Source organism: Amblyomma mixtum, chromosome 3, assembly GCF_055824585.1.
Source record: "Amblyomma mixtum isolate Tamu chromosome 3, ASM5582458v1, whole genome shotgun sequence".
NCBI classification, from domain to species: Eukaryota; Metazoa; Arthropoda; class Arachnida; order Ixodida; family Ixodidae; genus Amblyomma; species Amblyomma mixtum.
The window spans coordinates 44,231,639-44,245,315 of record NC_143014.1 but is presented as its reverse complement, the minus strand read 5'-3'; the positions used below and the strand labels follow the sequence as shown (position 1 = coordinate 44,245,315).

At 39.5% G+C, this 13,677-nt stretch overlaps 1 protein-coding gene across 5 annotated transcripts in view; it reads left to right on the top strand.

The window, feature by feature from the left end:
- The window catches only part of LOC149349987 (uncharacterized), a 228,811-nt gene that overhangs the window by 213,549 nt on the left and 1,585 nt on the right, over nucleotides 1-13,677 (top strand). For all 5 annotated transcript variants that reach the window (XM_089578984.1, XM_089578987.1, XM_089578988.1 and 2 more), the window contains 6 exons: nucleotides 2,865-3,012; nucleotides 3,778-3,988; nucleotides 4,305-4,393; nucleotides 7,753-8,076; nucleotides 9,013-9,167; nucleotides 11,115-11,265. In XM_089578984.1, coding sequence (XP_089435110.1) covers nucleotides 2,865-3,012; nucleotides 3,778-3,988; nucleotides 4,305-4,393; nucleotides 7,753-8,076; nucleotides 9,013-9,167; nucleotides 11,115-11,265 — 1,078 coding nt within the window. The remainder of the gene's footprint in view (nucleotides 1-2,864; nucleotides 3,013-3,777; nucleotides 3,989-4,304; nucleotides 4,394-7,752; nucleotides 8,077-9,012; nucleotides 9,168-11,114; nucleotides 11,266-13,677) is intronic.

Below are 13,677 nucleotides of genomic sequence, written 5' to 3'. Positions count from 1 at the left end.
TTTTGCATGTTAATAAAGACTGTAGTGTCAATCAGAGAAAATCGGAAAAAAATTCCCTCGGCCTAACAGCCCACCTGTTAGGGCTCAAAATTTGCACGAAGGTGGCATTTGGCAGTCAGTTTTGTTTTATATTGTGTTTGGGTGGAGTACTTGTCTGATTCAGTCAAAATTAATTGAAAATCATCGTCTGTGGCGATAGCGAACCAAAACTGTGAGCTTTCGCAGTAATGATTCCAGTAGTGCCGTCATGCGCCCTCCAGACAAACGAGCACTGTACCATGCAGGAAGGCTGCGGAGAAACTCATTGGGGAAGCGCAAGGTGCGGGGAGCGGTGCAGTTGCGTGCAACAGCGTTTTCTGCGCCCAACTTTGATAAAATAGCTGAAAAAGCACTTTCAACCAACCGCGTAGCCGCTTTCACCCATCTTGCATTTCGCAGCAGCCTCAGTGGTAGAGCGCTCGTTCCTCCTGCGGGCACAGATGGCACTACGGGTATGACTGCTGCAAAGCTTATCGTTTCAGTCTGTTATCACCGCAGACGATGGAGATTTTCAATTAATTCTGACCAAATCAGGTAAGTACCCCATCCAAACGAAGTGTAAAACAAAACTGACCGTGAAATGCCACTTTTGTGTGAAATTGGAGCCCGAACAAGCAAGCAGTTAGTCCGAGAGAATTTGTTTTAAATTTTCTCTCATCGACACAACAGTGAGCACATATCTCCCATTTCCTGCACCATTCGGCAATCCTGTTCGTCATCCTGCAATGCAACACAGTCATTCGGACAGCCAATAACCCTGTACAACACACAATCATCCGCAAATAGACAAATATTTGAGGCAATACCAGAGTAAATGTCATCCATAAAAGTAAAAAATCACATTCCGAGGACTGATCCTTGAGGTACCTCAGAAGATACAACACATTCTCTTAATAACTTGTCACTGATTGCTACACATTGTTTTCCGAAATGCACGTAATCCTTTATCCAGTCAATGATTTTCTTATTACCAAGATAATTTCTACAGCAGAAAAGAATGGGGAACAATGTCAAATGCTTTCTTAAATCTAAGAAGACAAACTCAATAGAATATCCTTCATCGAGTGCGCTTGTCAGATCATGAATCAATTCATTCAACTGTGTTACACAGGAAAACCCTTTGCAAAAGCTATGCTGCTGTTTATTTAATAAGGAATGCGTACTCGTATAGTCAATAATACTAGTGAAAAACACATGCTCTAAAACTTTACTAGCAATTCTTGTCAAAGAGACAGGACGATAGTCAGAAACGCATTGCGAGGGCCAGATTTGTACACAGGCACTACATTGGCTAATTTCCAGTCAGAAGGCAGTTCACCTTCTTTCAAAGCTTTTTCATAAATGGGTTGCAAATATTTAAAGAATTCATGCACTTTTGCACTGAAAAGAGCAGTTGGTAGGTTATCCAGACCAGGAGCACTCTGAGCATTTAGCCCTTTGAGAAGCAATTAGATTCTACTTTGGGTAAACTGCACAGTGCGTGGGGTCAACATTAGCTAAACCAAAATTGAAACCAACATGATAAATTCTGGGAATAACAGCAAATACAGAAGAAAAAACTCACTTAGGCACTCGCTTTATCAAGACTATTGCTAACATACATACCTTCATGTTCATTAAATTAAATGGAACTGATATCTGATCCTTTCAGTTTCTTTTCATGAATTGCCAAAATTCTTTACGGCACTTTTGTAGGTAAATGAAAAGAAGAAAGAAAAGGAGTCTTTTACTTGCTTAATGCTGCCTTCACCGCATTTTTCATGCATTTCAATTTTTCTTGTTTATGCGCTCACGGATCTTTTTTATGTGCCCTGTATGCAGCCTGCCTTTTATCTGTGAGCCTGCGTTGAAATTTGTTGAACCATGGCTTGCTTTTGCTTCGTTGTGACATCAAGATCCAACTACAGATATACTGTCCCATTAAATAAGACCAATTGGTACCTGCAAGAACACATGTGGAACAATTTAGGTTCCAGTTGGTTTCTATGCAAGCTAAAGTATGGATGCAAGCTAAAATTAGGTTGAGCTAAAAAGCCTGTCTGAAATCTTAATTTAAAACAAAAACAGAGTAAGCATGCCTGGGCACCCCTAAAAGGTTGTCTTGTTGCTCTCTTGCTCAAAAGTGGTGGCACGTTTCTATGCCTCCTGTAGACTCATTCATGTAATGTCTTCCAAAGTTTGCTGTTTTTTTTTTTCTAGCACTTTAGTTTGTTCAACTATGAAAAAACATAACCTTCATCTAACTGAGAAGGGCAAACAGTACACATGCTGTCACAACAACTCTCACTTAAAACTATACCCTTTCATACGAAGTTCCCCGGCACACCATCACATGAAGCATGCAGCCACACCGTGACACTATCATGTGTCATTCTTTGGCGCGAGCACACCAAAATGCATAGGCATTTCAAAATTGCAGCTACTTTGGTCAAGAATTGAATTTGTGACCAACAGACCAAGAGAAATATTTAGTTATTGCTTCATCACAGCAAACAGACTTAACCAAGAGAGCCATCTGTAATCCCTTAGAGAGCTGCAAAAAGCATGTGCAAGTAGCCCTCACAGATACATCATGGCAGCAGATGATGTGGCATATTCACTAGGCCATAATCTGTGGATCAGATAACTGACTGTAGCAGTGTTGCAACACAACCACTCTTGCCGAGACATTATTTACAGTTTACTGTTTTCAAATACTTTTGAATGCATACTAAACAACCATCAAAAAAATTTTTCAATATCACTCTTTACTGTACCATGCGCTGCGAGCAAAACTATTGCTGCTGCATTCATGAACTTACAACCTGATTTTATATGTGTTCCAGGTTGGAACAACGCAACCAGACACTCCTTCCTTCAAAGATACTGATGTGACAGAGGGCAATGAATACCTCTACAGGATCTCAGCTGTAAATGAATATGGCACAAGTGCGCCGCTTACTTCTGAGCCTGTTGTGGCCCGTTGCCCATATGGTAATTAAGATGTTCTCTCAAGTCTCTCTAATTGTGACAAAAATAGCAAAAGCAGGAGTAGCAAGGTTCGACAGAGTTTCTTTTTTTTTGCATATTTAACATTCCAGAAGATTAGAAGTACCTACTGAGTAATGCAAAACTTCAGTGACATCGGTCATACATTTAGAATGGAGTAAATGTTATTTATGCATGCTGCACAACCCATTTTCAGTACGGACTATAGCTCCATATGCAGCCCACACGGCTATTCACCATGACTCCTGGTCCACTGCTCTAGCACATCCAGGTCAAATGGGATGGAGGAAACACATGTGCCTCTAAGTGACGCTTGTCTTTGGGTACAGCTGCGTGGTTCCACGGCTGTGCGGTTTGGTTTTAAATACTGGGAGGATCAGAATTCCCTGCACTGCCACAATGAGAAAAATCACATTTTTGAAATTCTAAGAACTTGTATGGCTATTACTGATGGCCAGCACCAGGTGTCTAACTGTGATATGTGATAGCTAAAACATTGACTATTAGAATTTAGTTACCTAGCTTACTAACTAATATGATTTACCTGTTATCTGACATTTGTACTACTGGTACTACTATGCTATAAAAGGCCATCCTTATAAATTCAAAAATTATTTTTAAATATTACTAGCAATTTTCATTGAAACATCATCTTTGTGTGTTTTTGCATGCACGTACAAGTGTGCATGCACAAACATTGTATGTGATCACAGTGGTATTTATTTTATTTGTGGTATTTTGCTTTTAAAGATAAACCAAGTGCACCAGAAGGTCCACTGACAACTGCAAAGATGACAGACACTTCACTCGTTTTGACATGGAAGGAGCCACTGTCGGATGGCGGCCGCCCCATAATCGACTACACCATTGAAAAACGCGAGGCTTCTAAAAAGGCCTGGATTAAAGTTGGGACCACAGAGAGCTTGTCTATGGAAGTCACAAATCTGAAATCAGACAATGCGTAAGTGTTTTTCAGAACATCACATTAACTAGCATTCTTTAGGCATTATACGCTTGCAAAGGACTATTAACCAAGGCACGTTAGCTTCCTAAGAACAGCAGCAATCAGAGAGCAAACAGTAGTGTTTGTAATTTCAGTTTCTGGTAGGTTAATAATATTTTTGTGCAGTTCATCAAGATAAATTCCCAGCATTTTCTTTTCTCTTTGACTTACAGTATTTTCTAATACAAAATATTTCAAGTGTAATTTCAAAAACAATAGTACACAGGAATGTGAAGAAAGTGCATTACATAACTTTTTATTTGATCCCTTCCAGGTACATGTTCCGAGTGACATGCCGCAACGAAATAGGCAGCAGTCCACCACTCACAAGCGAGGAGCCAATAACAGTCCATGCTCAAATACGTAAGTGATGATGCTGAACTGTGTCACTGCCATTGTGGCATCTGCCATTTTTAGTACATAAATATACTATTAAACTATAAATTAGAGTTGCTAATGTTAGTGCAACAGCTAAACGCTAAAAGCGTAGGGACACCAAATTTTGGTTGCATGTCTTTTTCTTTTGTCTGAGTGTTCAACATGATTATATGTGTATCACTACATGGAATTCACCAATGCAAGGTAAATAATTTAAAACTGAATTTTTTCTCTCGTGTTATTTCGGCTTCAACAGCCAACCAGTGGCTATGGCATAGAAGAGAAGTTGAGAACATGTGAGGCACACTAAAACTACAGAATTAAAGCTGCTTGTTTATTTGTTGTCATTCTAGCTCTTGGGGTAGGCTGGTTTAACAGTTGGAGTGAAAGCAGTGATTATACTGAAGCAGTGATCAAAAAGCAACGATGATTGCAGACCTGAACAGACTATGTACAGTCGCAGGCTTTAAAATTATTATGAAATAAAATTCCAGGTGATGGACAGTGTTATGAAAGAGCAAGTGTAGTAAAGCTAGCAGGTATTGGATGTGGAGGGTAGCAACACACTTATTTGCTCTTAACAAGTCACATCACATCTGGACTGTGATGTAGAAATTAGTAGGAGGATAAAATGGGTCGGAGTGAAATTGGCTGACAGTCCCAAGTTAAAAGAAGCAGCTTACCAATACACCCTTCTGTATCCTGCCAGTGCATAGTATGAGGCCAAAACTTTGTGTTTATAATGAGAAGCACTGCAAAAAACAATAGCACACTGAAGGAAGGGGAACCACACAAACAAGTCCTGTCTTGCAAGTGAAATTTTACTGCAGATCCAAGACTGTATATACACGAGGAGCTGTGCTTGTAAAGCAGAAAAAAATAAATAAGGCAAACTGCACAAACACAGGTAACAAAGACACGGGATTACTTCGCCACTATTTGGAAACACAAATCCTTTACGATGTGGCAATTTGAACATACATCAATGCACTGGCCATCAAACAGAGATTTGCACAGGCATGATCTTTAGTGTGGTGCAAGGATATGACAGTAGGGTGGCAGTTAATGAGTGACATTCTTAAGGGGCAATGAGGACAAATTGAAGTTAGCCTGTATCAAGAGATTACTGAATTCTAAAGACAGACATTGAAAACAGGCCTTTTATAATTGGAGAGAATTAAAACAATGAAGCAGCGATTGTACTGCAGTTTTTCACTGCCTATGTAACCTGAAGTCAAATCTGGCACCATAGCCATCGTCCGGCTGTTGAAGCTAAAATCAAAACAACATGAGAGAAAAACCTGATTTACAAATTATTTACCAGGCAGAGGTAAATTCCATGTGATGATCCTCATATACTGACGTCCTGTGCACCGTTCCGTTCCAAAAGAGAAAGCACGTAACCAAAAATTTGATGTCTTTACTTTTCAACTACTGAACTAATCAAGGTCAATGGGACCCATCGTTTGGGTACGTCCCAATCTGATTAATAAAATGAATGAAGAAAAAAAAAATAGATGAGCGAAGACAAGACAAGGCAGTACCTCATTTAACCACCTTAAAAAGTCTAAAAAAAAATTGTAAAAGGTTTTAGAGACTGGGGATTATAATGCCAGCTAATATGATCATTTAAGAAGGTTCAAACTGAGGTCCAGGAAATAAAATGTGTTGGCTTTAGAAACTTCAGGTGTGACCGTCAAACCCTTTTTTTCTTCCACTAAACTTCTACAAACTGTGCCACAACTTCTCAACAAAAGTGACCTGTAAGTAAGTGCTGAATGATGATCCACATACCAAAATACAGAAGTATCGAGTTCAATAAACCTGACACTGAGAACCTCATCCGCTTTTGCAAAAACAAAATGTCACTTAGGACCGCTTGTTCTTTATTGCTGCTTCTCATTCTAAGCTGACACCAACCAGTTTAATTATCTGCTAACTTAGAGGCCTGCAAGGAAGCCAAATTAAGGGTAAGAAAACTTCAGTGCACAATGATGAAAAAGGTGAGAAATGTAAAAGCAAGGGAATAAAAAAAAGGATAAACGGGATCATAAAACAAATGATGTTTAGTTATTATGGTATTTAGTTTAAATAAGGAGGAAAAAATGGAAATAGTCTTGGGCACAATATTAAACGCAAAGAACTGATGATGTATTAGAGTGACAGAGTACTGTGGCACTAAACTGTTAGGCATGTCAATAAATTTCTGCGACTAAATTCAAGAGCAAGGTCGTACGAGACCAAGACCATTTGGGTGGTGCTCACAGCCATTGGGAAAAGTGGCTTTCATCCCAGTCACACAGACACTGCCATCAATGTACACAGGTAGTTTCACATGTCTTATGATGTTATGTTTAGTTAATGTGGTTTCCTGTTACATTTGCAAAAGATATGAAAATAAGCAGAAAAATTCCCCAGAAAATCTATATGTATAAATTTTTGTGAACTCTAGCAAGAAGAGACAGCATTAAAAAACTGCTGGTGGTTCAGCATTGCTAAGCACAAAATATCGTCAAAAGCATGGTTTTTTGCAGGTAGACATTACCGCCACATACCTCAAAGTGCGATTGATATGTCCACTGACCCACGGAGCCAGTTATCTGCCTTTCCTTTCCTCAAAATTAAAGGAGTCTAAACCTTCCGCTGGTTTTGAGAAAACGAAGGTGAATGCCACCACCTACTCACAGTGCGACTGAGGTGTCCACTGACCCTGTGAGCTAGTTACACTCGCTACTTAGAGGCTTCACACAGATACCACGGAATCCTGGAGAGTGTGGCTACAAGTGCTTTCGGACTAAAAGAAAAGGCCAAGTATCCTAACCCCCGCTGCATTTTTCATTAGCACATTAAGAATACAATAGCTTGCAATAGTGCATAAGAACCTTTTCTGTTAATAACCTGCGACACCGCAAAGAAAAAAATTTGTGGATACACCTATGAAATACTGATTGTAACTACTGCAGAAAAGCACTCCCACTGGCTGTGCTTGCGACTGCGATTACTCTGCTCTTCTTTCTCTTCTTATGGGAGTCCATGCATTATTTTTAAGCTGTCTTCTTCTTTGCCTCTTATTACTTCACTTAAGCTCACCGTGATCACATGGATAGCCTACCTATGCAGCCATGTATACAGTGTATGCTTACAAAGACATGGGTGCTCTTCATGGTTATCTGAGTGAATGCGGTGGCCATGCATGCAGTAATGGCATAGGTTATTTGTGTAGCTTTATTGTTATCTAGGTGTGCTGTACTGCGGACACAAAACAAAACTTGATCTGTGAAAATCTAATGTGTAAGCCCTAAAATGCACAAGGTTCACGCATCATATTTTGTGCTTTTCAACAGAGCCTCCAGATGCGCCTACCGGCCCCCTGCGTATCTCTGACGTTACGAATAAGACTGCAACGCTCACATGGAGCCCACCTGCATTTGATGGAGGCTCTCCCATAGTCGCTTACATTGTAGAGCACCTGAGCGAGGACCAGGCAGCTGTTGACCTGCCAAAGTGGGTGACGGTTGCAAATGTGGATGGAGGAACGACAACGCACCGAGTCATCAGCCTGAGTGACAAAACAAGGCATCGTTTCCGAGTTCGTGCAGAAAATGTAGCTGGTGTCGGGCCACCCTTGGAAGACACTGGTGAATGGCAGACGCTACCAGCTGCAGCTGGTAGGTCTCCCTTATTTAATAATAATTTTTTTTCAAGCATCATTTATTATTTATATTCAAAAGAAATATTTTTTTGCCTAAATGGTATCACCAGGCTTCAAGAAAGCCAATTCATTATTCTAAGGGAACACACCAGTAGCTATGCTTTCTTTACAAGCATGCAGAAAATTTCTCACAAACGGTCAGAATAGTTGGAAACTGTAATATCAAAACATCAGGATTTGTGAAATTTACACCTTTGGCATCGTGGAATCAATTTATTTTTCAAATAACCACATTGCACTAGAAAGTATGAAAAAAAAATTTACATGATCGTTGGTGATAAAATCTGTCTTCAAGAAAATGACGGAGAATATGCTATTATGGTCACTGTTTACAGAAATATTATTTGCTGTGTTCGCTAGTTGGCATAAGAAAGCAGGCTATTTGCAGTATCGAGGATTCTAAACTCACCTGAAACAAAGAAATCAGTGCCAACTAGAGCGCATTCTGAGAAGAAGCTGCGAGTTCACAATGTGCACAGTTGTGTACAAAATGCCTTAAAAGTTAAGACAGATGTGCAATGCCCAGTGAAGAAAAATGCTAGCAAATCAGTTAACCAAAAACAAACACTCCTGTCAGTTTAGACTGCTTGACTGTTAGCAAACCAAAAGGAAGTTCTAGATCAGTCAACAACCGTGCTTCTGTTAAAGGTACACCATATACTGATGCCACAGGTGCCACTAACATGCTGCACTCTTTCTCAGATTATGAAATTTGGCATTTTATCATCATACAAAAATATGTGATATGTGTATGTGATTGAGATAATTCTAACCTTGTAAAAAAGCTCTTTCTTAGCTTTGCATTTACATATTGGAGCGCTAAATTTGTGCTAAACGGAGGCAACCAAGAGCCAAGAGACCCCAGTAGTAATACATTACATCATCTGTGCAGATCGCCCGACTCCACCCACAGCACCACTTGAAATCTTAGTCACTGGTCCAAACTCAATGGATGTTTCATGGGGACGCCCTGAATGGGACGGTGGGTCTCCACTCCTGGGCTACACTGCAGCTCTAAGAGATACATCACGAACAATGTGGATGGAGGTAAGTCAAATTTAGGTATTTATAGTGCATCAAAAAGCAATCATCACAGACCAATCATGCAGCAAAACAGAGTGTGTCAAATTATAAGCTTTACCCAAAGTGCAATTGTACATACATTTATTATACTGAAAGAGTGTATACTCAAATACAGATCACAATGGATATTTTAGTCACGTGTGTCAAGTAAAAAATAAAACTACATTTTGTAAATTTGCTTTACATTTGCTACTTCACCACAGCAGTGTTCTAAATAAACCATAGCCAAATCCTGAATATGAAAAGAAGTAACTAAAATGAGCAGGGCTAGGCTTGCAGTCATGAGTAAACACATTTTTTAAGCAAGCACCATGTTATTTCAGGCACTCGCATGATCAAGAGCTTTATATGCATTACACTAATGCTGACAAGGCCATCAACTCAAGTGCAGCACAAAGCAGACCCCTCACTTAGGCAAATGCTGGCTACATCAACTCAAATTTTGCATTTTCAGTTTCTCATTGTGTTTTAATAAGCAGTACAGTTCCAGGACCCTTAAAAGGTCATGGGAACTGATGAATCAAGAGAAGCGAATCTCTAGACACAGTTCACAGCTTCCCAGACCTTTAGCGACCCTAAACAACTGTTTTTTGTAATAAGGTAAACAGATAGGCAGGCCTTTCACGTAATTGAAACCCTAAAGCATTAGGTTCTTTCATGCATCGAATTTCCAGTGTTATCAGCCAATATATGCAAAAGGCGACAAAGACATACACTGAAACCTCTTCAAAAGGAACGCAAATACACTTTTTGATAAAGGTGGGGGTCCATAAATGACCAATGTTCATATGCAAAATGCATTCCAAAGCCAAGTCAGCACTTCAATCAGACATTGAAGTGAATGACTTTCCATCACTAATGCAACCTCATTATGGCGCTCGGCTGCTAACGCTGGTTCGATCCCGGCCGCGGCGGTTGCATTTTGATGGAAGCGAAATGCTAGAGGCCTGTGTACTGTGCTATATCAGTGCACATTAATGAACACAAGGTGGCTGAAATTATTCAGAGCCCTTCATTACGGTGTCCCTCATAGCCTCAGTCACTCTGGGACATTAAATCCGATAAACCAAACCAGCAACATCATTTTTACTCGGCTAGGTAGTATTTGGCCTCTACCAAACTTCTGTGCAATTCCAGGCACCAGTACAGTGTCAAAATGAAATGCCCCCTTTTTATTTCAGACTCCCTTAGTGCCCACATCCCCTTTGTCAGTCCCATTTTCATGCTTTCTCCCTCACGTTCCACCAGCGTCTTCAGGTGTGACCCCACCAACCCACCGAAATTAAATCATGCTGACAGCCGCGGACAGGTGGCATGAGAGTGTTAGTTTCCTGACACTTTTGTATCATACAGCAACAAATAAGCTGCAGGAACTGGCATGATTTTTTCAGTGCTGTCCGTTTCAACCAAGTGAAAAAGAAAAGCAAAGAATCAGCATTTGCACTACTCTGGGATGTTGCTGCTTCACTGTTCGTACTAAGTGGTGTCCATCAACAATATACTTCAAACAATCCAATACAAAGAACATGCTCGTCAATCAAAACCGTGATAAACTTTGTAAAAATACAAATCAAATAAAGCAACTTCATCAGAATGGGGGATTACTATATGATGTGCAGAACCATAGCATTGATAAATTCTTCAGCTCAAAGTATGCTATGAGTGTAGTGGCACTTTTTATTGCTTTTTCAAGAGTGGGCTGCTGCAAAGTCAGCCACTCAACTAGTATAAAGGCAGTAACACTGAAAAGTAACTAGGAAGAGTTGCAGCTGCGTGATGAAAAGTGGATATGAGTGATATGCCCATAAAAGAACAAAAAAATCACATGAGATCCTTGCTGCAGGATCACCACAGCTCAAGGTGTCAGTGCAACTAATTAAGGTCCGGCTCTGCTAAATCTCTCATTTCTAGGTGGGCCAAGTAGATGCTGAAACTCTGCGCCTTCACGTCAAAGATTTGGAGGAGGGCGCCCAGTACCATGTACGCATCCTGGCTCGAAATGATGTCGGCTTCTCCGACCCACTTGAGTCAGAAGAGCCTGTAACTATTTTACGACCGCCAGGTAAGAGCCCCATGCACATCTCACTATTATTCACAGCAGGGGTACCACTAGTGTTCTTTGCCTGGAATTCACAACATGAACTGAAATATATTTTCTATGCTTCATTTTCAACCATGCATCACACCCTAAATCATGCTCCTATGCTTTATTGCATGCTTCCCTGGCTCACAGTTGTGCATAAATGTATGTATGCAGTAGTAGTAGCAGCATTCAAGGTTTAGTGGCACAGAGGCAATCAAGGACATAATGTACCAAACTCAAGGCATGTATGTATGTATTACCAAGCAGAGAAAAATCTATTCAAAAAGAGGTTGATGCCTTCTCAGAGTGTAGTTATCCAAAAGTTCCATCATAAAAGGGGGACACGGTAGGTAATACTATACATGGACATTGAGATAACTTTTTTCAAAAAAAAAAAAACACCTATGATAATATACTTCTCGAGCTGAAGCACCCTGTGATTTCACCCCCCTCCCTCCTCCTGAAGTTATCCTCTTCGCAAAGTAAACTTGTTAAATGTCAGCCTCCATCAGCAACAGCATGTTTAACACTCTAAATACAAGCCCTATCATTTTATAACAGTAATATGAGCAATGTTCTATTAATTAGCTCTATTAGATGCTCTTTTAATTCGGCGATGTCCAGTGCAGCCATTTTCAGCATGTGGTGATTAAGAAGCATTTTTGGAGATTATTTACGCCACATGTTCGAAGGGCTGCTTTTTGCTATGTGTTATCCCATGCATGTTTTTTCAAGGAATCGTTGATCCACAGGATTAATTCACAAAGAGCCTCTTTGTTCGCAAAAACTCAATACTGGCCTTGCTTCCATTAATGCACCATACATAAACAGATGCCACAGGTGCCACTAACATGCCGCATTTATCAAATTTGCCATTTTATCACCACGCAGAGAAGTGATACATGTATATGACTGCGATATAACACTGCCAAAGAATTATCGTCATCACATTTGACTGTGGTGTGAAAGAAATCAACTTCAGATAAATCCTCAGAAAAGCAGCTTTATTATTTTTTTTTTATTTCAGCCACTAGCAAATTTTGACTACTGCCCAATAGATTTTAAGTTATTAATGCATCAGACATCGCTACACTTCTTGAGGTAGTATTCGCCTCTAACTTGAAGTCTGACACTTACACTAAACCAATAACTTATCTTTTGGTATATTCATATTAATAAAAGCACACATTATTATTTTTCAACTTCATATTTTTCGTCCTCTTTGTTATTCTTTTAAACGCAGCCATCTTACTTATTGTTAATTATCTCGAAGAAATACTACTCACTCATTCCTTCATCACTTACAAAATCAAGCTCGTCCTATGATTATTTCTGCCCCATATAGATCAACCACCTCGCATACCTACTGTAAACTAAATATGCTGTCGTTAAACGTTCAAATTAAAAATCAAATTTACTCTTACCAAAATATTCAAACTAATTACAGTATTGAATCGGTGTTCTTTTCAGTGATTTCTATTTGGAATTCACTACCCACTGGCAATAAAACATCCCACACCTCACATTCATTTTATCAACTATTACAGAAGTATTTACCATCTTCCTTATCATAGAAGATATTTATACTTTTATTACATATCAGTGGATTGCACTGTTCTTGCAAAATTAAGCCTTATGCCAATGATTTTATTTTTCTGTAACTGTGCATTGTTTTTGACCTCAAATAGCGATCACATTCTTTTTACTTGTCATCATGAGCCCATGTTATTGATGTACCTACCAATTGTTTTTTCCAATGTCTTGCAGAATTTCTTCGGATGTTAACAAATTGATTCACAAGTTCCTTTCATCATGAAAACAAAAAAGTAAAATAAAATTTAGCTCAGCAAAAAAAAAGACAACTCATGACTGACAAAAACTGAGTTTATGTGTTCGCTTGTTTATTTGATTCCAAATTTTAACTTTGCCCATTAAAACTAAGTACTAGCATTTACTGTCAGTATATATGCAAGCCTCGTGTTACAGCAACTGCCACAATAAACACTTGGTTTCCAATCGCGCACTGTTTAATGGCCAATTTATCACTAACATGCCTTTTGCTTGCACACAATGGCTGAAGCAAAGTGTCATTGCAAATGTACTAACTGTAATATGGCGATTCCAATCAGCAAGATAAGAGGTCAGCTTTTTTTTTTGCATTAACCAGGATTGCAGTAACCAGGAAAAAGCAACCATCGAACTTTGTGTACACAATCAATCTTAGATGGGGCGAACATACCCAAAACGTCACCTCAGCTGCATTACGGAAACAGTTTTTTCTTAAAATATGTCTTCGTTTTGCTCCAGCCCAAACTAAGCTTCTAGCTTATAAAACGTTTATTAGACCTGTACTAGAGTATGCTAACACAGTTCGGTTTCCTCAGTCTGCAA